At 40.0% G+C, this 24973-nt stretch overlaps 1 protein-coding gene across 2 annotated transcripts in view; it reads right to left on the bottom strand.

Annotated features, from left to right (window-relative positions):
* Positions 1-14055: 14055 nt before the first annotated feature.
* Positions 14056-24973, bottom strand: part of uvrag (UV radiation resistance associated gene) — an 88934-nt gene continuing 78016 nt past the window's right edge. For both annotated transcript variants that reach the window (XM_067494317.1, XM_067494318.1), the window contains exon 15: positions 14056-16526. In XM_067494317.1, coding sequence (XP_067350418.1) covers positions 15692-16526 — 835 coding nt within the window. In that variant the 3' untranslated portion in view covers positions 14056-15691. The remainder of the gene's footprint in view (positions 16527-24973) is intronic.

The following is a 24973-nucleotide window of genomic DNA, read 5'->3' as shown; positions in this document are numbered from 1 at the left end:
TGTTAAAGTTTTTGGTTGAAGACGGACGGCTTAAGGGCTTTTCTGCTTCTTCTTCTACTCTTCGACTTTAAACCTTATTCGAAGTTGAAAATGTTTCCATGATTTATTAGTCCTACTCTCACAATTCATGGCTCCTCATGGGACTAAAGTTATGATGTTATTTTTTTTTCATTATTTTTTATTCTCACAGTTCACAGTTACAGTGGCAGCAATAAGAAATATAGTCATTCCTCCAGAGCAGAGATATTCTAACCAAATGGAGTGTGTCTGTATTGAACTCTCAGTCTAATCTAAAGTGTATATCCAGTAGGAGACTGACATGTGCTTGCCAATGTGTTTGTGAGTGTTAGCCTGCATCCATTTAAGGTGCATTTGGATATTGTTTCTGCTGAAGCTCAAAACACCTCACTGCATAGGCCGAATAACCTATAGTACTGTTACTTGCTGCTGTTTTGTATTCTAGTATTAAATCTACTTATTAGCCAGTGTCAGCTTGTATTACACAGTATATTCCACTCCTGCATTCAAGCAAACATGTCATGACCCAGTTTCTTTCAAACAATTGTGCTCTGCAGGGACATAGCAGCTATGCTTCTCATCTTAACAAGAGTGTAAAACCGTATTTGTCACAATTGGAACTAAATGTTTAGAAATGAAACTGGCGTGTTCCTAATATTAATGATCTGTCATTGTGACTTTATTTAAAATCATATAACCACTCTGTTCATTTCCTTTGATCCACAATCTCTGTGCTATATATCAATCATTAAATCATATTGAATTTAATCTGCATTCCAATACAATCAGCATTCAGGATCTGAACTTCCAACACAGAAAAATAAATGATTTTACCTTGGATGAATTAGCAGTCAGCTGCTGCAGACTCAGTGTTTTTATCCCAGCTATCATCACTGTTGCACAATCCAATCAGCAGCCTGAGCCTCTCTGAGACATTTCCTAGTAGCTCATACAAGTGCATTAATGTAAGTACATTTAGTATAATGAGTCTGCCATCCGCTGATGTCCGAATATGTCAGTGTATGGTGGAAGTGAACTAGAAAGAGCTGGCGACAGCAATCCAGGGAACTCTCCTCGAACATGATACGTCCATATAGGAACTGTGACATATGGAAATAAAATTGAAAATAAGCAAAGTGTTCCTTTAATCTAAAATGAGTTACCTTCTGCAGCATAATTTGCTGATATTTCTGCAGCCGGTGTCTACAGTACATTTGTCATATAAGCAGGAACAGTCAGTGCACTGTGCAGCATACTGTATGTAGACTAATGGACAGGCAGTCTGCACTCCAACCACTTGAATCGCTCCCCTCATTAGGCTCTAATCAGACTTTAATATGGCTCAGTGTTGTTTTACGGCGCATGTGTGACTTATGTGTGACTAGTCAGTTAATCAGTGTACACTTACTTTAATGCACTCTTGATAGATTGAAACAATTTTGCCCCTTGTGCTCAAGCTTGCCATTTCACTGTCATTAGACATTATTGTTATGATAACCAGGACAAAATCTTTGGAATGGCAAAGGCCGAGGGAACATTTGATTAATGCATCAATCTCTATTAGGAGCACATACGTGGAATTTATGCTTAATACATACAGACGATAAAACCCGGTGCACTGCTGGTACAAATTAAAGTGACATTTATTTAACTTATCATCGGAACAGACCTACTTGTCAATGAAATGAGATGCCTAGAATATTTATGGGGAATAAGAGTGGATTTTAAGCTTTGAAAAATGATATTTCTCTGCCAGATTGTTCAGTATGAACTCTGGTCTATCGTGCCTGAATAAGAGCTTTGTAACAGCTGCGCGGCTCACTGTGCACTATTTCTGATGCGACCATTTATAACTGAAAAGTGTACCTTGGGTAAGCCACAGGCTCAACGCATGAATTCTCTGTGCACTTTCTGACATTGCATGCTGTCTGTGAAATGTACCACTCGTTGCCGCATGCTGCCGGTTTAAATGTGGCCTCCTCCAATCAGATTTTCTTTGGCTAAGTCTAATATTGTGAGGGAAATTCCTGATACACTATTCAGCCCAACCATTGTTACACAGAAAGTACAATACTGCCTGTTGGCATTGGCTTACATAGCTTATCTCATCCTTCCCCTCCCAGCTGCTGATGATAGGCAACGTACCAGCCTATTCTGTTCTCTATCTGTGAGATATGTTTCATTATTGACTTACCCTTCTGCTTTACAGTCACAGTAGGTTGACTGTATATGCAAACGGTGGCATGTATGTCACTGTGTGATAAACATCCACCAATAAAACTGAGTCTACAGCCATGTCGACACCTCTAGAACACTCTGTAATATTCCAAAAGTTAACTTAGACGTGCAAATATTCTCTCAACTGCATTACTTACATCCCAAGTAGCCTAATGAACTCCAAGTACAGCTAAATCTCATTACGAAATTTCAGTCAAAACCACAAACATGAACCTGATGGTGGTCCTATCAGGAGATCTCTAATGTCATTAGTACTCTTCCCCTGGGGACCATGTTTGCACAAGTGTCCTTGGCAACAATCCACCAAGAAGTAGTTGAGATATTTCAGTCTGGACAAAAGTGATGGACTGGTCTACCAGCATCTCCAGAGTGCGGCTAAGAACACAGAGGATTACTGTATGTTGCCAGGGCTCCAGTCAGATACTGAAAAGCAATAGTGAAAATGCTGTAACAAAGGCTCGGATGTTCTAATCCATTCTATTTTGTCAAATTATTATTATTTATTTTTTTTGCTGAGCGAGAGCCAACAGCAACAAACACCAAAGGACAAATGCAAATCCAACAGTAGGTATCCAAAAAAATCCAGACATTTCCCCTCAGAGGGTTGGATCATAAAGATTAAAGTAACACTAATCAGACTTCTTTAACGAAAACTTCAATTACATAATGACTCCTTAAATGTGCTCGTGATGAGCTTTCTTAGGCTTAGTCAAGAAGAAATTATCCAATATGTCATTCTCCACATTACAGAAGACTTTGATACTGTGTCTGATTTCAGTGTTAAACTGGGAATATGGATAATGTTAATGGTGTAATACCACCATTTGAGTATCTATTTCAAGGGCAACTAATGGGCTACTGGTGGAACAGTAGAAGCTATGGAATGTTTCAGGTCTCTCTTTATCAACATAGATAAGCTGTCACTGAACAATAGACACAGTCAAGCAAAAAGAAAGCGTTGTTTGTATTTTAGGTTTATAGATTTAGATTTAATGCAGATTATACATGCAAGAGGATCCATAAAATTGATGGAGAGCTTTATTTTGCAGATGTGTGGGTATCAGTGACCTCTGCCCTTGTATTACATCCCTTCAGTATTAATCTACCTGTTTTTTGTTTTTTTTTCCCACAGTGAACCAGCCCCTGACAGATTGTAGATGCAGTGACCCTCAAACCTGCTCCAACTGAATTACAGCCTATCAAAAGCTATTATATTTGGCAACCAAAGTATCTAAAGGTTGCACAGGCACCTAAACCTGGGAGGCATTTTGATTATCTGGATTATAAGAATCAAGTCCAGCTCATTGTTGGGCCTGTCACAACTACCCGAGAGGACAGTGAAGGTCATGTCCTCTGTTATCCTAAAATCCATTTACATAATGGCCTGTTGTAAACTACATGTAGCTCCAGGGTTTTTAAATAATTCTTGGGGCAGTAAATATAAAGTATTTATTTAAGAAAATGTATTTTTAAACCAATTTGGAAATGACTTTAAATCCGCATTCATATATTTATTAAGGGAAATAAAAAGACTTCATTTACAGGTCTGTAATTTGCTCATAATGTACTGGAAAGAAAATCAGCTACTATAAAAGGGAATAACTACTGGAGCAAAACAACATTTTGCTACATGAGGAAATACAATGTGACAGTTTCATTAAAATAATTGATTTCCAGGGAGATCTCGGCACTGTAAGTAATGTATGAAAAAGTCTAATTGAATTAAAAATATCTTATAACCTTCTGGTTGGTGTCTGTAGTTTGACCTCTGTGTTTAGACCAGATACTTGTTAAAAACATAGTACAGTGCTTCGCTTTGGTCCGTGTTACTTGATGAGCACAAAAACCTTCCAAGTCCTGTCATTCCTCTGACGCAAACCTGCCTTTTCCTATTTATACCAGAATATTATTAGGTCTTGAATAACAACATTTGTTTGGGTTCCTCTCCAGAGGAAGTTGGTGGAGAAGGTCAGGGTGGTTATGGCTGTTTGACAGTGTGGCTGCAAAGTTTGGAGCCCTGGAACTGATTTTTGGAAGGGTCTTCATAACAGAGGCCTGCCATGTTTCTTCCCCCCGTTGAAAAACTAGACCATGAGGCCCTCAAGAATAACATGGAATGCCTGGAGCAAAAATAATCCTCCCCGTATCACACAATAGGGGAGTATGTGGACTTTGTCTCCAGCACAGTCCTGAAAAATGTGCAGATTGATAAGAATGCTGTGTACTTTATCATATAAAACAAGCACACAGGATTTTCCTGAGCAGCCGTACCATGGCTTTGACTGCATTCATCACACATGAAGAGGTAACTGAAACCATGTTCCATGTCCTAAGCAGTAATCATGATTATATGCACCAGACACAGTAGATAAGTTGTCCTAGTGCGAGTACAGCTCATTGTAAACATAAATACAATAACAGCACAGTTATATAAAGATTTATGCAGAAAACTACATTCACATGGTGTAAAAACAAGACTATTTTCTTTAATCAACTAAAGTTAGCTCAGCATATAGACTGGAAACCGGGGAGAAGAGACAGTCTATGTCAAAAAACTGGAAAATAATTAAAACTTAAAGCAGTACTTTGTGTTTTTAAAATGAAAGGTTTTAATTTAACTGGAAGCTGGTTGTTGCTTCTTATTTAATGTGCTAATCTGAAATTGGTATCACTCAATGGCCAAACAATCTTTAATACACCCGTAAATGTAATGCATCTGAAATGTTTGGGTGCTGCTTTTTAGTTGTTTAGAGTCGAGATGAGAAGAAAAGAAAAGTGACGAGCAGCTCAGAGCCAAACAATGAGAACACAGAAAGAACAGTGAATCAGTAAGTGGTCTTGTGGCCAGTGGCCTCAATAACACACATTAAATCAATGGAAGTCAGAAATCCAGTAGTAATCTTTGGATGTCTGAAAGCAGTTCCCCTATGATTACCTGTTGCATCATATGCTCATTTGTAAACAGTTTTTAGCTTTTCTCCCCAAACCAAGCAATAAACAAAACCTGGAACTACATTACTGACCAGAGCGGTTCACCAGGAGTAAGGTCCTATATAAGGCTTTTCCCACTTAATGAATATACCCATTTTAAGTATCTTGGAACAGTGACACACATAAAAATGTTCCCTGTCTAAAACGCTTACATCCTGATGGACATTTTAATTCAAGTAATCAAGAGGCTAAGATGTAAATAGGAAATCAGTCATCGGAAAAAATGTTGGTTTGGAAGATCCTTAAAGTCGGGATTATTTTTCTGGAGTTTCACTGAAGGGAGCCCAGAGAAAAAAATTCATTGTTTAGGTGATGAAAAACAAAGCAAAGACCCCGGGGACAAACACCCAAGAGCTCCTTTGACTTTAGTAAAAGTGGCTTTGAACAAAAAATTAATTTTTTATAGATACCAAAGGACTGTAGTACATCTACTAGAGATACGTGTACGTGTTTAAGGTAAAACCTTAAAGGTGAACATTGTTGCAGACTATGGACCAAAAATTTGGCCTATTTCTGTCTTTGAATTTCCCAAAGTGTAGGATAAAATATTAGGTTCATATTGTGATCACCAGACAGAGACAGACAGCCTTTGATCGTGAAATATCAGAATGCAGACCTCTGGACACTTAGTCCAAATCCACATGTTAATTTGAATTGACTCTTTCAGACAGCAGCTTGCATTGTCTGCTCAGGAGAAAAGACTTTTTTTTTTTTTTACATGCCCTATACTAATATGTTGCATATGCAGGTAAGTTTCCACTTACAGGACAGGGATAGAAAGCAGAATATTTAGACAGTGCCTGTTGTCAAAATTTTTATTAAAATCCCATTACTTTGATATCCAGAGCCCAGTGTGTGTCAGCCGCAGTATACAGACATGCTTTCCATGACACGTGCTCCTGAAGGCAGCAGATGAAGCGATGATCTCAGAAATCTCATCACATTTATCAGAGTAAGTGAACATTAGTTAAACTGGCAGCAGACGCACTGCACATTTAGATTCACCAAAGGATTTATTATCCGTGTATTAAGAAGAGAAATTTCTATGTATTTCCACTATACACCCACCTGAACAGGCTGGATCAGTCATGGAACACGGCATTCTGTTTTATTGTCTGCAAATCCACCCAGTGATTTATTGTTATGAAAAGAAACTCAAAGCCAGCAGAATTATCTGGACTCGTAGGTGTAATGTGTTTCCTCCTCTCCTCTTACCGATGTAAAATTAATCGTGTGTGGAGAGTTAAGTGGCGTTTTTATAGAATCCTAATCGGTTCCAAGATTTTTTAGTATTCATTAAAACTGAAGCAAAAATTTGTAGAGAGAGAAAACAAGCACACTCAATCCATCTCTGTTATGACAAATGAGGAGTGGGGGAAACGCCAAGCTGGATGTGAAGCCGGCCAACTAGAGGCTGAGCACCACGGGAGCCGACCAATGGCATCAATTAGCAGCGTGTTTTTTCTGGGCTTGGCTGCTGCAGACTGTTGCATGAACCAAGCCCTGCACTATTCAAATCATTATATGCACTGTAAAATCCAATCGCTTTCCTAACAAATATTATTTAGGTAACTTTACTCAGTTATCAACAATATGCACTTCTTAGTTTTCAAGTTAGATGTATTTGCAGGGTGAAGAAACCCATTTAGCTATTGTTTTTGAGTGAGCAAACAAGTACAATAGCAATAAATGAAGCACTGACACCACTACACCAGTAGGAAGCAGCAATTTACAAAAAGGTACTTGCTGGGAAAAAGGGTAGGTAAGTATTAACAGGATCAAGTAAGTATTAATGGGGTCAAAGCATCTTGGTGCAGTTCATTAACCCGGTGAATTTGACCACTGACCTTTTTCTGCCCTTGAAACATCCTCTGCTGGAAACATACTTGTGCACAGCAGAGAAGTAAAGAGAATTGGGGGAGATGGAAGGAGTAGGGGGTTAGGGGTATATCGTAATATAGCATATAAAAATAAAGGGTTGTGGTATAGTGTAGGATTCTTATATTATACATAATATTAATGCACATTCCTACATTTTGGGGAGGGGTGAGGCTAACCATCCACTACTAAAGACAAAAGGTCAAAGTAGAAAGTCATGTATAACAATGGTTTGAAATACTAAAGTTACACAAATACTAATAGTTGGCAAATTCAAGGCTAATTATAATTACATTGCTCTTAACATTTTGCCAGCTGACCTTCTGATAACTGAATTCAAACTGAGGTGGAAATGTGTTTACTTTGTGTTTGATTAAATATAACTAAATCCAACATGGGCTTTTGATCACAGGAATAAAACCAACTGTGCTGTCACTACACCATCAGTCCCCTAGTTGGAGGTGTGTGTGTGTGTGTGGGTCTCTACAAACAATGGTTATGAGGCTTAGCAAACCGTGTTGGAGTTGGAACTAATGATTTTTGAACAGTAGCCCAGTGGGTGTCAGAGAAGATGGTCTGTGCAAAATGGATGGGAGGAAATGTGATGCCACCCAGTGGGTCAATCCCAGTTGCTGTCTGTGTAGCTTGATACTGGGGAGGAGCGTGTCCTTGATAGTGTACGTGGACACTGTAACTATCCCATCACTACAGCGTCCTTAAAATCCATATACAGCAGGTCCTTTGTCTTTACCATTTCATGCAATCAACAGCGCCGTCTGTTGGAATAGCATCACTACAGGGAGGCAAGAATCTGTGTAAACTTCTGTGTAAACCTTTGGCACAGGCACAAAAATGGTGGAGCCTTTTGCTTACAATGGTGCCAAAATGGTGACCAGTTGCACACTATTTTTTGCCCCAACATTTTCACAAAATGCAGTGCAAAAACTGGGCAAATCTAGCGATTTGGTCAGGGTTGGACACAAAGACAGCAGGTTAGGTTATGGGTTAGGTACTTAACAAACATAGTTGTCTGTTGTGAGGATGTTTTGCTTTAATCCAGTTATTCACCACATAATGGCTTGACTGAAGCTCAGGTCTCCTGTGGGAAAGTCATCTACTTTGATGAGCCAACAACCATCTCAACCTCATGCTGGTAAACTTTTCAATGACCCCATGATAACAAGTTTTCCCCTGCTTGTACAAGTGACCTACCTCGTCGTAATTTACAGGAGGACAGGTGGACACAGAAACATAAATCAAGCTTCAGAATTCAGCCCAATGTGTTCAACAATACAGCAGAACATATAACAGCAGGCATCTTTTGAAGGAAAAAACACTAAGAGCCACAGTGACCTTTCTTTAGTTCCAGCTGTGGGAGAAAGATCTTCACATCAGTGGCTAATCCTCGGGGTGAAAAATAGAATAAAACCAGGAGAGATAGTTGGAAGTCAAAGAAAGCATTAATGGAGGTCACGTTTGTCCACAGGCTCATCGTTCAGTTCTGGCTATATAGGCACCACAGATAGTTGAGCATTAGCCAATTTATCTACATGTATGATGTAATGAGCCATAAATCTTTTCCAACACGGATCTGAAATGTGTTTGTTCCTTCTAGCACAGTGAAAATGTCAGTGATGGTGTTAAGCGTTCAGCCCTGTTGATAATGTTTCATCACCATTACATTTTAATAGTCCCCACTGGCTCCTGGAGGGCTTTTCAGGCCAAGGTGAAATACTGGGAGCTCTCTCAGAATGACTTAAAAAACTGAGCCGTGTTTCCACAGACTTTAGCAAATTTGAGAGGAAGGCCAGAGACGATTTTTCAGAAATTAACCTGACATGTTGATGAAGGGTTATGCTAAAAAAATGACCACCAGATTCATATTTTGACCCAGCTCTCAGCTTTGGGAAGCAATGTGTCGAGTAACACTGTCTATGAACATGGATTTACCATTTAAGAGGCGAGACTGTGCACACAAGTTAGTGTAGAGCAGACGGGAAGAAAAAGATTTAAAAATAGGCTCTGTACTCTGCAAATCGCTCTGTTTCCAGGCGTATCAAAGCTGTGGGTGAACCCAGGAGGACATTCTTCCTTTTCCACAGCTGAAGGCTTTTATTCCCTGCCACAGCCAGCCAGGCTTTAGAAGAAAATCATCAGGCAGGACTTTCCTACCTGCTGGGTGGATTTTTAGAAAAGGGTGCTGGGCCACCCCCCCCTCCCCCCCTCCCCCCCCTCCACACCCTTGAAATCTCACCTCCGCTACTTAGCACTCAAGTGGTTCTCCTTTTACACACACAGACACACACACTTTTCATTCCTCTCCCCGTGTTCACTTCCTCTCCCTCCTTTGTGTAACTGGTCTCAATGGTAGACAATGAACATCAGATGTGTGTAACTGCTGCTGGGATTAAAGGCCTGGATGCACCTGTGATGTGGGAGATGAGACAATTACACACATGACAAGATAATTAGCACGGAGAACATTGAGTCAATTTAACAACCTTGAAGATTTCCTCATAAAATGCTGGTACAGGAGTGTTTATCGGTGACAGTGGCCATGTGTGTGCCATTATCAGATGTGGCTTTGGGCTTGGTTTGAGTCCTTTCTTTTGCTGCACACGTGGGATGGGTTGAAAACCAAAAGTAACAAAAAGAGAGTTTAGCTAAAAAGTTACTGACTAAAGCAGTTACTGTATTAACCTGTATAAAAATTTGGACTGTAATTTCTGTCCAGTATATCCCTCAAACAACTCTGCTTTTCATTAAGAGAATCTGTGAAGACCGTTATTTGTTTGATCATGTAAAACATAAACAATTACAGCAAATGAGAAATTAAATGAGCACCCTGTCAGAGGTTATCAGACAGTTTCACAGCTGGGGGGCCCCATTATCAAAGCCGCGAGTTTGGAACCATTAATGACAAAATGATCCTGAGGGGAACATGTGTAACAAATTTCACTGCAATCCATCCCATAGTTATCAAGACATTTCACTCAAAATCACACGTGAACCTGATGAGGTTTTCAAAGAGATAGTAGGAATCATCCTCTGGGGACCATACATGTCTGTATAAAATCTTCCTCATATTATTTCAAAATCTTTGTTTTATTGCGCAGCTGATAAAAATTTATGATTCTCTGAGGGTCTCAAAAAGAACGCAGGGAGTTTTCAAAGACCACAGAGTGTTAGAATATCACTTTTAATGAAAAAGATCAATGCTTTAACATTTACAGCGATTTTTTTTTTTATTATATTGATATTTATTTATTTATTTGTTTGTTTTTTGTATTTTCAGATAGGAAAAGCAACATACATTTAAAAACTAAAAGTGTTAAATGGAAAATCATTTAAAGAAAAGTGTAAAAGGAAAAAATAATTCCCTTCGCATTACACCTGCACATACTGGGTGTTAGATGCAGGAATGAATAGAAGGGTATGTTTGGGAAGAACAAAATCATGCTGAAACAATCTACCAGTAATGATTCAATATGCCCCCCCCCCCACCAAAAGAAGAAGAACAAAAAACAAGCAGACCCCAACGCTATTTTTTTTTTGACTCTCTGGAGTTTCTTCTCATCTTCTAATCCTCGGTAGCAGCTCGGCAGGACACCATTGCTGTTGGGGTAAGAATGATGCTCAGCCAGTATTTTCATCGACGCATGGCCGTATCACCTCAAAGGCACACAGGGAGGAGGGGGGAGTCATCCCAGAAATAAGAGAGGACAACACATGATGTTATCCATGAAAGTACATCTACTTCAAAACATGTGTACCACATACAGCACAATAGCTTCTGCACAAAAGCAAAATGATCATCCAGTGAAAATCTAATCTTTCCCTCTGTGCTGTGATATGTCTCACCCTTTTCTCAAATGCTGTAGCTGGAGGGGGACTGTTGTTTAGGTCCATTGTGTGTTTGGGGAGTATTCCCTCTCCGTCTGTATGTCAAGTGTCAATTACATCACTCAAGATTTTCTACAGGTAATTATAGAAAACCACAATGACTTAAAGCACAAATCTACCACGGAATCCTCATCTCAGCATGACGACATCAGTCTTCAGCAATCGGTTTTAATTTCACAAGGTCCATAATAAAACAGTCACGGTCATTGTGATATTACTTTATACCCAATATTCTGCAGTTTACACCACTCCAATACCAATATTGATATTGCGGCAATGAAATGAGCTGGACACCGCTGCGTTTCATTAGGTTTTGCAACTGGAGCATGTGGATAGAATAAGCTGGGCGAAATGCTGGGAAAGGTTTGAACTCACATTTAAAAGAACGAAAACAGAGGGAGTGACAGTGAAGAGTGAGGTTTTACTGCTGAAAAGTTGGAGAAGTGACTGGGATTTCATCCAGGCTGATCGTCCTGTGTCTGAGATGGATTAAACAGCTGAGCCAGGGTGCAGCACAGTGTTGACCAGCCAAGTCCAGGACCAGGACAGGTCGAGTTGAACAGATCCACCAGAGCCTGACTCAAGGTTTCAAAGGACACCAGAGTTGCTGCGTCTCCCTCCACACTTGTAACAAAATCCCCTGATCCCTGTTATGTGGCTGTAATGCAGTAAAAATTTACAGTCACACTATGAGGTCTCAACTTGCTAATGAATGAGAAAATAGTTTATGTTATTGTGTTGACTTGAACCCCCTTATTCTATCATAAAAACTGGAAATAGGGTAAAGAGCTAGTCTGGCTGCATCCGAAGGGGAAAAAATGACAGGAAATCATGTTTTATTGCTCAAGAATTCTGTTTCATTTCTAAGATGAGGTATTTGTTTTCCTTCCATAATTTATCTCAATTTAATCTCAGCAAAAAAACAAATGAGCATATTCTCGCAGCCATGTGCCTTAAACCTGAAAGTGAAACTAAAAGGAACTTATTAGATATTACTCTTTACTTTTTCCAGCAAAGCATTAGCCAGTTACTCGCTAAACACGCAGTTTGTAATGCAGCTTTCATAATATTCTTAGATTGTTCACAGATATACAGAAATAGACGTACAGCACATGCTGTTATGCCTTCACATGTGGCATGACAGGATTACAGCACATGAATGATCACCACAGTAACAAAGAGAGGAGACCTGCAGTATGACAGAGACCAGGTCATGACAAGAGTATAAAGTGTCACTGAGACCTAAGAATGACAAGGGTATAGCGAGTGACTTTGACCTGCCAGATGATATGGCTGCTGTATACGTGAGGTGTTGATAGCCTGCAGCTACTCTGCTCCCTGTGCACACTGTTTATTCAGTGATGAATTGTGCAGAGCAGTGTAAGTGTTGAGAAGGATTGGACAATTTTGCTGATTGTTTAAATCACTATGCACAGTTAATGAGGACATTGCTTTGGGATAAAGACAGAGCGTAAAGGTTCATTCATTACTGTCACACAAATTCACATACAAAAGCCCAGAGATGTGGACTTAGACAGCCCAGCTGAGCTGGTTTGACTGGTGTGTACTTTGTGAGGTGCCTGTGATGATGACCAGTACAGCAGACTATACACTGCAGCAGCACTGGACTCTAAAGTGAGCACTCAGCCTAAAAACATGAAGATGGCTTTTTGAGCAGGGAAATAAGGTCTGCTTATTCTCAGTTTCAATGACTGGGTTCTTGTTCTCATAAACTTTCAAATGCAATAATGACCTGCAATGTATTAGTGTTTCAAGCTGTGCACCTGCACAAAGGCACATGGGCTCACATGCAGTGCTTCAAAAACGTCTGTCCTCCATGATGGCGCAAGTGTCCTGTCTCTGCCTGAAGGATATGTCATTCCCAGAGGGCTTAGGTTTGAGGCTTTCAGACACCTGTAGGAGCTTAGCTGTGAGAGTAGACAGCCTGCAGAGTGACACATGGAGCTTATGGGATTGAAGAGCAGGAAACTGCTTTATGTGAATGTGGAAACAGATTCAAACGGACATTCAGCAATCATCTGTGTTAGTGGGATTCCTAATGGGGAAGATTAGGAAAAGTCCAACAGGTGATCTGAAAGAGAAAGCTTTATTTCCATGACTAATGGGCTAAAATATATTGATGGTAGCCGGCCATAATCTGCCCATAGCTCCTGAGGGGTGATGTGAATTTGAAGCACTCAGTGTGGTTCAAATGCTTTCACTTACTGTTTTTCTGTGTTTAATGTGACCACAATAATAAGTTACCTGGGGCCTCGACAACAAACTGACACAGTAATATCACCAGAATGTTTTACCCCCACAGGTGTATGGATATGTGAGGTCTGTGGTTCTCACAGCTGTGTCAAATGAATGTAAAAAGGTTGGGTTTTCTGTGGCCAACAAACTAAAACTATTTTTAAAAGCAAAATATTGAATAAAATGGATATTACTCCAAAAAAAAAAAAAAAAAATACAAATGATCAAGAGCCAGCATCTACAGTACGAGACTCACGTGTTTGAGCCGATTCAATGGAAGAAGCACCTGGATTCTATCTGCTGTGCTTTAATGACCGATGAAATAATGTTGTAATAAACCCATAGACATATCATTTGTGGCAAAGATGACCATAACATAAAATCCAGTGATGATCCAGCCTCAATGGTAATGCAACACATTTCTCCTGATTGGACCTCTTGTCATTACCGTGTTGCTGTGTACAGAGCAGTACTGTTAACTTTATGGGCTCTTTTAGAAGACGATACATGAGCAAAGCGAAGCTGTTAATGATAAATAAATTCAAATGTAAATGGCAAATTTTCAATACAGTGTGCCAGATTGTGATAAAAGTCCATGAAGTGAACCAAACCCATTAAGCCAAACCAGCTCCTTACAGACCTGAGATACCGGACTTCTGTCCATTTTTCTAAATGTTTCAAACACAACAACTTCATGGCTATAATTACCTCCCAGTGAAACTCATATACAAACTTAGGCAGTAAAAATGATTTTAAAGGGGGTTATGTAGATCCATGCCATTGGACTGCAAGTCTTTAATAACAAAACAAAACAAATTCCATACAAAAGTATATGTACATGATGACTTACTGTACTGAACTGTATAGAGTTTATGGAAACGATCTAATATGGTTCATCTATTAGTTTTAAATACAATACTTCTCAACAGTCTGCAACCACAGTACTGAATCAGAAACAAAGTGAGCTGCTGGTATAGAGCCCATCTATGTCATGGCAGGAGAGGCAAAGCAGCTGTCCACTTCAAAACCCACACACTGCTTATGATATCAGTCAATATAAATGAGTTACAACTCATGTGACAGGGGAAAATAAAACTTAAATGGATTTCATTTGAAATGAAGCACACACAATTGAAAGAATTAAATAATGAAAAAATTGAATACCAGTGCAAGCATTCGGCACAGGGAGACAGGGGACAAAATCACTGACAATGGGATTGAGACATTTGCACATAACACTTAGACGAGAGCCTGAGTCACACATTCCAAGACACAGAATAAAATTTTTGGTCTACTGAATATGACAATCAGTCGACATTACATTGAGGTTAATAGAAAAAAGAAAGAAAAAAAAGAGAACATAGAGATGGACTGAAAAACAATTGCACTGTATCCCTGCCATGTGCTGTGAGCTCAAACCTTCCACTTTTGGGATTCTCAACTTAAGACCTGAAGAAGAGATCTCAACTCTGTGTGGAGAATGATGAGCGTGTTGAGCTGTTGAAGCAGAAGAGATGCAGCGTGTCACAGTTGGAGAGTCTTTGATTGGGCTACTGGTTCCAGATCCCACCTCACTTTGTAATAGCAAAACCCTGCTGAGTTCAAAGGTCCCTGGTGAGATTACTTGAAGCCTTTAACTGTGATTGTGTGCTTGTGGTTGCATGCTAATGTGAAGCCCTCCTACGTGCACACACATACTGCCATGCACCCTGAACAGGAAGCATGTCAACATTTGCTTGTACAATCAAAGGTGCAAGTACTGGGACAGCAGGCTCTAGGATAGAAGATGATCAACTTTGATTAAACTTACAATCTATTCTGATAACAACTCAAGAAAAGAACTACCAATAAGACACAAGCAAAAATCTTTCTTGTTCAAGTGAAACTTGAGGTATAGGGATAAGGAAAGGAGTTTGGAGCTGATGCACTCAAAAACTTGGTGTCCCAAGGCTGCACTCTGGGTGTGGATGTTAAAAGTGATTGAGAGATGATGACGTTAGGGATTTTTTTGCAGTATTGATTACAAATGAAGTGTAACCAACATGCTAATGATACAGTAATAATTTAATTTTACAGTAACGATCCTTGGCATGGAACAACAGACAACATTAACTGTCAGTTAAATCCCAGTAATATTGTGATTGATGCTAGCATCAAAAATGTGAGTTGAGCTTACTGTTCCAGTACTCCCACTTTTAAAGGTACTTCATTTGAAAGGTTATTATGGAAATATTTATAATAAGTGCAAATTGGTCGTTATTTCAGAAAAGCTTCTATGATTTTTGATGCTGTGGTTAGGCAAAGAGATCCACACCATTGTCCTCTCAGTTCATCTTCCTGTCTTGCATTTGTCCAATCCTCCTGTGCAACTTCTTTTGTGCCCCTCTCGCTCTCTCCTTAGATTCTCTCACTTATCAGAGTTCTTGCGTGGTCTTCGAAAGCTGGACATGTTCTCATTTAGTGCATAGATGCGCCTAGAGAACTCTTCAAAACCAGCCACGTCCAGCTCACCCAGCACCTGTTCGTCACACTCCACAGCTACTGCGTGGTCCACTGGGATGCAGCGATAGTCTTCCAGTCGGGCCCCATCTGCTAGCCCTAACCCTATCCCTAATCCCATGCCCAGGCCTAAACCGGTGGCTTCTGTGCCCATTATTTCCTCAGCTTGCTCCACAGAGCAGCGCAGTTCTGGGACAAGGTCAACAGGTGCTGGTCCTGGAACCAAAGAGCCATTCATGGTGCCTGCGTGCTGAACAGTGGCCACTGTTTCCTCGCCAGTTTCCTGCACTGTCAAAGAGTTAGTTGCCGCTGTGCCGCTCCATAGTTGCTCTTCAGTCTCTTCTTTATCCACTTCAATCTCACGGTCAGAGCTTCTGCATCGCTCCACCTCCACTGCCGCCTCCCCATCCTGCTCCTTGTCTTCTTTCTGTTCTACCTCCTCACTAGCCTTTGTATCCTTGACCAGGTTAAGTGAGGCCATGCTGGCATCAAGAGAGGAGGACATATGTTTGGGTGAAGGCGAGGGTGGTGACACGCCAACTGGGAGCTGCTCTTCACCCATGGGTCTGTTATAACTGGGTGGAGCGTTATGCTTGTACTTCAGCTCATCTGTGTCTGAGCTCGCCCTTTTCCTCAGGCCTCGGTCTGGGGAACTAATGTGGCAGCCTATCTCCGAGGCAGCAGACACGCTGAGCTGGGACTTGGTCGGCACCGGAATGGAGCTAGATACATGGTGTCGGTCACTGTGAGGAAGAAAAAGAGAGACATTAAATGAGAAAGAACAAAATGATGAAAGCTTTAGACTGTAATCAATTTATTAGAGTAGGATTATTCTCTAAAGCCAACTTGAATGGAAATGTTCCAAGGGGGGGCAAAAAAGAGACCTCAGGTCCTTTTTGGAACTGGTTCTCCATTGATCACATCATCAACCCTCCAACCAAGGCAACCAGCTCTTTTCCCCTGATGCAGGAGAAAGACAGCTGCAGCTCTTTGTAAATCACGCCACCTTACAACATTCCAAAAACATTTGTGCTGCCTGTGAGACTACAGTTACGTTCTGCTGAGTCGAAGAGCGCAGTAGGCGTCCACCCAAGTATGTCAGACATTCTCCTTCATAACAGATAACAGACTCTGGATCTGGGACACCCCGCCCTGCGCCAGTACTAGAGCCATAAATTTACTTAAATGGGGGCCTCACCGCCTCTTCCAAGAGCTAAGGCCATGTATAATTCACAGGACTACTTAGAGGTCTGCTTAACGTGACCAGTCCTCTATCTCAGGAGCTGAGGCACTGTATTGTTGAGGTCAAAGGTTAAGAAGAGCCTCCCTGTACTCTTTGGAGATTTACATCTGTTGGTTTAAAAGTTGAGGACAAATCTCGACTTGTTCAGCTGGACATGCAGCCATAATAGATGAGCTTGTAAATTATCTTTCCTTCTCAGCACTTGCTAAGGAGGTCTTACTTAAAACAGCAGCACTTACAAATCAGTGATGAGAGTGATGAGAGTGCTGGTTGACACGCGCACGTATTGTGTACTAGTTTGCAGTCTGATGGATAGTTGCAACACCAAGCGCAGGAGAACATGTAAAAAGGACGCAACCTTGACCCATGCAGGCACCCTGCTGAGGTGGTCCTGACAGGGTTCACCAGCAGGACAATCTGTTGAGACATGTGCATAGGCCTGTCTAGTTTTAAGACAAACTTCAAAGTGCCTGTTATATTAAATGAGAACCATCCACTGTCAGATGGTACTTACTGTATATAACTGCTTATGGTAACAACCTGTAAATACTATGGCTAACACTTAAGCTAATTGGAGGCACACAGATGTATATGTTATACAGTCAACTTGGGTCAGGGTTAAGACAATAAAGACATCGCATAAAGACCTGAGAGAAAGAACAAGAGATGGACTGTGCTGTACTTGGCAGTACATGTCCATCAAAACATGTCATTTAAAAAAAAAAATAAAAATAAGGCTTTGGCCTACTCTTCGCTAACAAGCATATGGTTAACTCTGCAACAAAGCATTGATTTGCAATGTCTGACACTTATCTGCGACTTTCCATATGGAACCATGATGGGCTTTCTAAATGTCAGTCTAAAAATTCCAAACCTGATTTGGTGGAAAGGAAAAAAGACAGATATCATGAGAAATAAATTAACATTTAAGTAAGTGGAAAATATTGAAACACAATACAGGTTAGGAAACAGGACACAACCGGTGCTCAGTGAAAAGTTTAAAGTTTCCATGCATCATTTATAGGCTAATAAGTGACTACCACTTTTTTTTTAACTTGGACTAAGCGATGCCCCTCTGGCAATGCTTGATTAGATGGCTTTAATTTTAATTATTATCAGTCAGTTTCTTCCATTCTTCCCTCCATCTGCTTCTCTCATATAATCCATTTTCCCTTATTTGAAAAGGTCATCTATGCCACAAACAAATGTATAAATGACACTGGCACAAAATCACCCCCCCCCTTTTGTTTCTGTATGATGAGGACTGTCTTTAGGCAGTGTTATTTTGTTTCACTCGGTGTGTTGGTTCAGCCTGCATTTGTTCTATTATTTGTGTCATACAGTGCTGTAGCTTTATGAGTACCTGGGGAGATGGGGTGTGTCACTGACAACTTTAGCCCAACAAACCTCTAACGGTCATAACGTTTTTTTTTTTTACATTTTAACTGTTACACTGATGACATGTTTTTAATGCAGGTAATTAGGCTACAAATATAGCAACCGTAACCATGTGTGCTGGGAAGAAAATACTGCTGAAAACATTTCCTAAAGTTGTTTAGAAATGCTGGAACTCATACAATGTCGCTACAGAATAAGCACAAAAACTCACACTGCATGAGCTAACTTTGCCTCTTGTTACCATTCTTAGTGCACTGCATTAGATTTTTTTATATTCCTAATAAACATTTACTGTTGCCTTTCTGAATCGGTCCTACCCTCATATTAATCATTTGTGCAGGTAGTGTTTCTTTTTTTTTTAAGCAGGATTGCATTGTCCCCAGAGTTTAAATTTTGACTTAGTACCATAAACATTGTGAATATTGCCAGTGCTTAACATCATGTTAATGAGGGCACGACAGCATGCTAAAGGCAGAATTTTATCACTGTGCCATCATATAACCTCACAGAGCTCTTAGCATAACTATAGACCAATGACTGGGTTTAAATATCCGTTGAAGTAGAAGTGGCTCAGGCCTCTCATCAGGCTTAGGGATTTTAATAAAGTTACTTTATGCAGTAACTTGCTATTCAATTTTGGAAGAACAGCAATAGAGAATGTGAAGTCGCATCCTGCCATGTCATCTGTTGGGAGATGCGGCCACTTCCTTGTGAAATACTGTATGCACTTTATTTAGCTGTTCCATCTACAGTGGTTAGTGTGGGTCACCTGCATATCTTTTTGTTTTGCAAAAAAGCTGTTTAAAATCAATAAAACTTGGTGGAGATGGGATTAGATAAAAATGAGTAAAAAGGACCCTACCTAGAGCAATGAAATACCAATAGCAAGCAATAATATTTAGAAAAACTAATAATTATCAAGGCAATGAAATCTGCTGATTCAAGAGGTTTTCTCACAAAGGTAAGGCAGCAGCAGTAACCTACTGTGGCTACACTTTCCAGAATCACAAGAGAAATTCAGAACTAAGACAACAACAAATTTCTCTCATCTAATGTCTTCTTTTTCTTTTTCATTCACCTCTGTTTGCCCTTAACAAGCAGTTATTGGGGACACAAACCCTCACGGAAAAAAGAACAAACAAGAATTTAACTGGGAACTGCGTTGCACTGTGTTACACTTTCAGTGTAGACACTGTGTAACGCATTCATAATACGCAAAGTGAATTCATCATAGCACCCCGATATACCATACTTGCAGAAAAAAGGCCTGGAATGTATAATAAGCAGGTATGTAATAGTCCAACAGTAAGTTTTAAAAAGTCATTGGGCCCCACTCTGCTACATTATTCTGCCGGCAACTTCACAGCATACTGTAAATGGTGCTAAGAGGCCTCTGTCTAAATCGTCATGTAGAAGACTTGATATGTTGAGCCAGAAATAGGCTTCACTCCTCAAAAGCTTCTTGCCTGCTCTCTTCCTTTCCACTGCTAATATCAAACCTGGCATACTTCAGCTCGACTCAGGAATTCGGTAAGCCAGGTCCAATCCCCTAAACAGGCTTAACAACATGTCCTTCTTCATATCCAAATCCTGCTGAGGAGCCGTGATTTTGGTCCAAAACAAACAATGGCAGATAAGATTTGGTTGTTTGATGTGGTTTAGGGAAATCCCTGTGAAACAACAAGAGCAAACATTACTAAAAATTTGATATGCACTATGGTGGAAGTTTTCTTTTTGTTCTAAACAGACTTTACTGACTGCCCAGTCTTTGAAAAGAGGGAATCACCACATCACCGCATGAGCAAGATAATCAAGAAGCTGACAACACACTTACACTGCTTAACAGTCCATTATTAGATGTGTACCACATGTCAATACACTGACATAAGAAATAGATATAAATAGATATAAATAGCAATAATTATTTCCTCCAAAACATAACAACTTGTTTATTCTTTTTAGGCAGACCAAGGCTGGCTGTTTCCTCTGCGTATACTATTAAAGTTATATTATATCCTGCTATATTGTATATCATTTTAGAAATTTTCGAAGATTTAAGGACTTATTTAAGGATTTATCTCCATCCTGCCATATATCCATTTTCAGCAGCTTATCCAAAGTTGGGCTGTGATGGAAGTAGGCTAAGCAAAGAACAATGTTTTCCAGCTCTGTCTGGGGAATTTCAAGGCCTTCTAAAGGCAGATGAGATGTATAATTTCTCCAGCATGTTCTGGGTCTTTCCCAGAAACTCATTTCTGCTGCATGCATTTGTGATCTGAAAGTTGTAGATGGGCTTGTGTGTCCCTGTGATTCCGGGAGCTGTGTAGTCAGAGGTGAAAGTCCCTAGTAGGGTCTCTCAACCCCAAAAGAGCTGCACTGAGCCACCTCTGTGCCCACCATCTGCAGGGAGAGACACTGGGTTTGGGTGCTATGTCAACTAACTGCTAGGCAAGGTTGGGGACCTACAGTAGGCTGTTGATCTCTGCCTTTTAAATGTAAACCTTTATTTTGACAATAAATACACTATTGTGGTATAGCAAGTTTTTTGTGTTCGGTTAAATAATGGTTTGGATGAAAGAGGGAGAATTGAATTGAAATTGAATGGAAATAGCCGTAGCCCTGCTCCCAGGGTCTTGAGTGGGATTAAGGTCCTGTGAACCTTTTTATTCCCAAGTGGTGCTAGAAGAACCAATGTACTTTTGCAAAGGATCACATAAATGGGGAAAAAGGAAATATGCCTGATTTATCCTGCTAATCATCATCCATTATTGGAGATATACTAAATACAAAAGGGATCTGTCAAGCTTAATGTACCTTGCAAATTTATGGTATATACATTTTAAATATTACCCTTTTAGCTTTTATTGACGAGGTTGACATTGACTAAATATCAATCCTTTGGGTTTATCATGTAACATCATGTGCAGTAACACAAGACGGTGGGTGGTGGGTTGATGGTGGTTTGGGTCTTTGGGGGGGTTTAAATCCTCCATCTGAAGTGTTCCATTTGCCTGGTCAGGCGCTCTGCCACACCTTGCCTGCCTCTGTGTACGTAGCCCTGCTCCCAGGCACCCGAGTGGGATTAAGGTCCTGTGAACCTTTGCCAGGCCCTTAAACGGATGTGGAGCGGCAAATGGGAGCATGTTGAATGTGTCTGCTTTGATCTCAGCGAACTGCAGTTCCCAAAGCACTGGTCTTTGGTACTGTCTCTGTCTCCCTCTTGGTAATAGATCCACCTTTTTTCCTGTTGTTTCTAATCCTTCAGAAAGATTAAAAAAAGAAGAAAAGACAATTTTTTCCATTTTTCAGCAAAGCTGGACTTATATATAGTGACATGTTATGATGTGTTTCTAAGACAGCGCTGTTTGGAAATGTGTAGAGATATGATCAGCAGCTTGCCAGAAGAGCATCATATAGCACACTGTACAAAAAACATTCCTGAACTCCTGCACTGCAGATTTTCCAATGGTTCTCATTTCCAAGATTCTCTTGGTCTTTACACTTTGCATGCTGAACTATTGTTGTATGAATGAAGTAGCCTTTCCAAATATTTTCTAGAAACAGTCCCCTTGGTCATATCCACATTGTCCCAGTATGGATGCATGGGAGGTAGAGAGGTAGACGTAGAGCAAGAGAGAGAGAGGTGGCAAGAAGGGACAGAGGTAGCACATTAACCTCTCTCACACAGAATAATCACCTGCAGCAGCCATGCAGCATTTTTATACATCCATATTTCATAATCTGGGTCCCAGTGCTGGAAACTGTATCTGAATTTAGGGTTTTTCAAAATAGTGGGAAACAAAAACTGGATCTGATATGGGGGGGGGTCATTGTGGACGGGTGGTGGTGCAACAGTGTGTGAGGGAAAATCAGCACATATTCTCTATATTACTGGGCACTTTGAAACAGGCACCTCTTCACCCTCAGTGAAGGCTTTAAGTTTGCCTAGAAGTACATAGGTCACGATATCAAATTATGACAACGATGAGGATACCTGCCAAAATATCTCGATACAGATACTAAAATAATATCATGGCATAAAACTAAACTCTCAACTAGAAAACATGCTCAGTGAAGAGCACTGTCACAAACGAGGTGTTCTAAGCATTTGCATTCAGTCTACTTTAATTTTCCACAGCTTGTGCAAGCTACTCCTTGTTTTGAGCTTCATCACCATGAAGTGCTTATAGCCACAGCATTTATGTTTATTTTTATGCTCAATTAAATTATAGGTTATGTTTGTTAATAGTTTTATTTTTCCCAGTATTTATTAGTGTTTTTAAATCTCACTTAAGCTTTTATAGGGTTAAATTTATATATGCAGCAGCTATTACTTGAACTATGCTTAATAAGAGTCATGGGACATCTTTGGTGGCGGTCTGCACTCTAATGAATGCATTTTTTTAGTCATAGAAATTATTATTGACAAAAATGTATATGGCAAGATTATGAAGAGATGGTGACACAACCCATTTTTGGGGGGGTTCTTTTAACATTGGCTAGTTCAAGTACTTCCAGTTCACTGTTCGGTTCTCTTGTCCCGTTTGAAACGTGTTTATTGTAATTAGGTGAAAACATGCAATTTAAAAAAATCTAAATTCACTGGGGATAAAGCTTTGCACATTGCAGCAATAACCTGATGAAAGTGGCATGGATTAAGCACTGATTTCAGCTTTCACTCAGTTTTGAAAATGGCAAGACTGGTCTGCTGTGGTCAGTGATGGTGGATGAAACAGCAACTGTGTGCAAGCACTGTACAACTCATTAGGTTTTCAACCAGATGTTTGTGACACCCTGGTGGTGCATGGAGGCACTGCAGGTGGTCCCTGATCAAACTCTCAGGAATGTAGTAGTGTCAGTGGGAATATTTGTTTGTTTTGTTTTTTTTACAATTTATTTTTTTAAATCACCTTTACATGTATTATTTAGTTTGTGAATAAAACAATTTATGCAAATATATAAAATGCAGAAAAGCTTAGGTGACTTACTCTCATTTGTTCTATAATTTAATAGGCGTCCTTGTCTCTCTCTGTCTCTCCTTTTTTCACTTGCTCAGTGTGTCTCACGTTTAGTTTTCCTCTGCTTCCTTTAGTGATAATGGTATGACCTTACAGCAGCCCCCCTGCCAAAATTCCCAAATACATATAAAGACTGTGTCTGTTCGACGACCAAGTAAATTACATAAACCAAAAATGAACACAAGTGAAGTTAATCATGATAACTTAATAAAAGTTAAGACTACTACAGAACATAACCCCCAAACATTTAAATGTGGATTATTAAATATCAGATCTCTTTCGCTAAAACTTTGTTAGTAAATGACTTAATAAGCGATCGTCAATTTCATTTATTTTGTCTTACTGAAACTTTGCAGCACGAACAATATGTCAATCAAATGAAAATGTTTTGAACAAATTTAGGGTTCTTTCATCATTCCCTTCACCATGTGTCAATACAAAAGAGAGTAGCCACTGTTACTTTACTCCTGTACAAGTTGATTATCTTGTTGATAATTCTGCAGCCTCACTACGTACAATACGTGATACTTTTCCCCCTTTGAAAAACAAGGCAAACTCACAAGCTCGCAACTTAAATCACGCAACAAGAAAGTTAGAAAGGAAGTGGCATTACACCTGGCTTGGAAAAGGTTTTAAAATGGAGAAAAAACTCCTCCGTAAAGCCAGAACAGCATATTATTCATCACTAATAGAGGACAATAAGTGGTTTCTTATCAACACTGTAGCCAGGCTGACTAAGAGCCATATTTCTGTTGAGCCTAGTAATCCCATAACTCTGAGCAGCAATGACTTCATGACTTTTATGAATAAAATTGTAGCTATTAGAGAATAAATCCTCCCCCCAAAATATAATTAATAGATCTTCATGCACATCAGTACTAGAATCATCAATAAGGCCCCAATCCCTCTTAGACTGCTTTTTACCCATTGACCTCATTAAGCTACTGTAATTCCCTACTTTCAGGATGCCCCAGTTACTCCCTAAAGACCCTGCAATTAATCCAAAATGCTGCAGCAACAGTGCTGACTTGAAATAGCAAGACAGATTATATTTCACCTTCACTAGCTTCTCTCCATTGGCTTCCCATAAAATCTAGAATAGAATTTCAAACCCTGCTTCTTAAATATAAAGCTGTAAATGGTCAGGCTCCATCATATATAAAAGACCTCATAGTTCCATATCCCAGTAGACCAGTTCGGTCTCAAAATGCAGGCCTACTTGTGGTTCCCAGAATTTCCAAAGTTAGAATGGGAGGCAGAGCCTTTAGCTATCAAGCTCCTCTCCTGAACCAGCTCCCAGTTCAGATTCAGGAAGCAGACACCCTCTCCACTTTTAAGACCAGGCTTAAAACCTTCCTCTTTGATAAAGCTTATACTTAATTATAGTTAAGCTGCTATAGGCTTAGACTGCTGGGGGAACCATCCCCCGATGCACTGAGCTCCTTCCCTCCTCTCATCCCTCTCTCCTCTTCTACTACTACTAACCTGCCCAATGTTTTGATGTTGCTCTTTTCTTTTCTTTCTCCACTTT

The sequence above is a fragment of the Channa argus genome, chromosome 24, assembly GCF_033026475.1.
Source record: "Channa argus isolate prfri chromosome 24, Channa argus male v1.0, whole genome shotgun sequence".
NCBI lineage: Eukaryota > Metazoa > Chordata > Actinopteri > Anabantiformes > Channidae > Channa > Channa argus.
The sequence above is the reverse complement of the archived record's forward strand: the minus strand, read 5'-3'. Positions and strand labels throughout refer to the sequence as shown.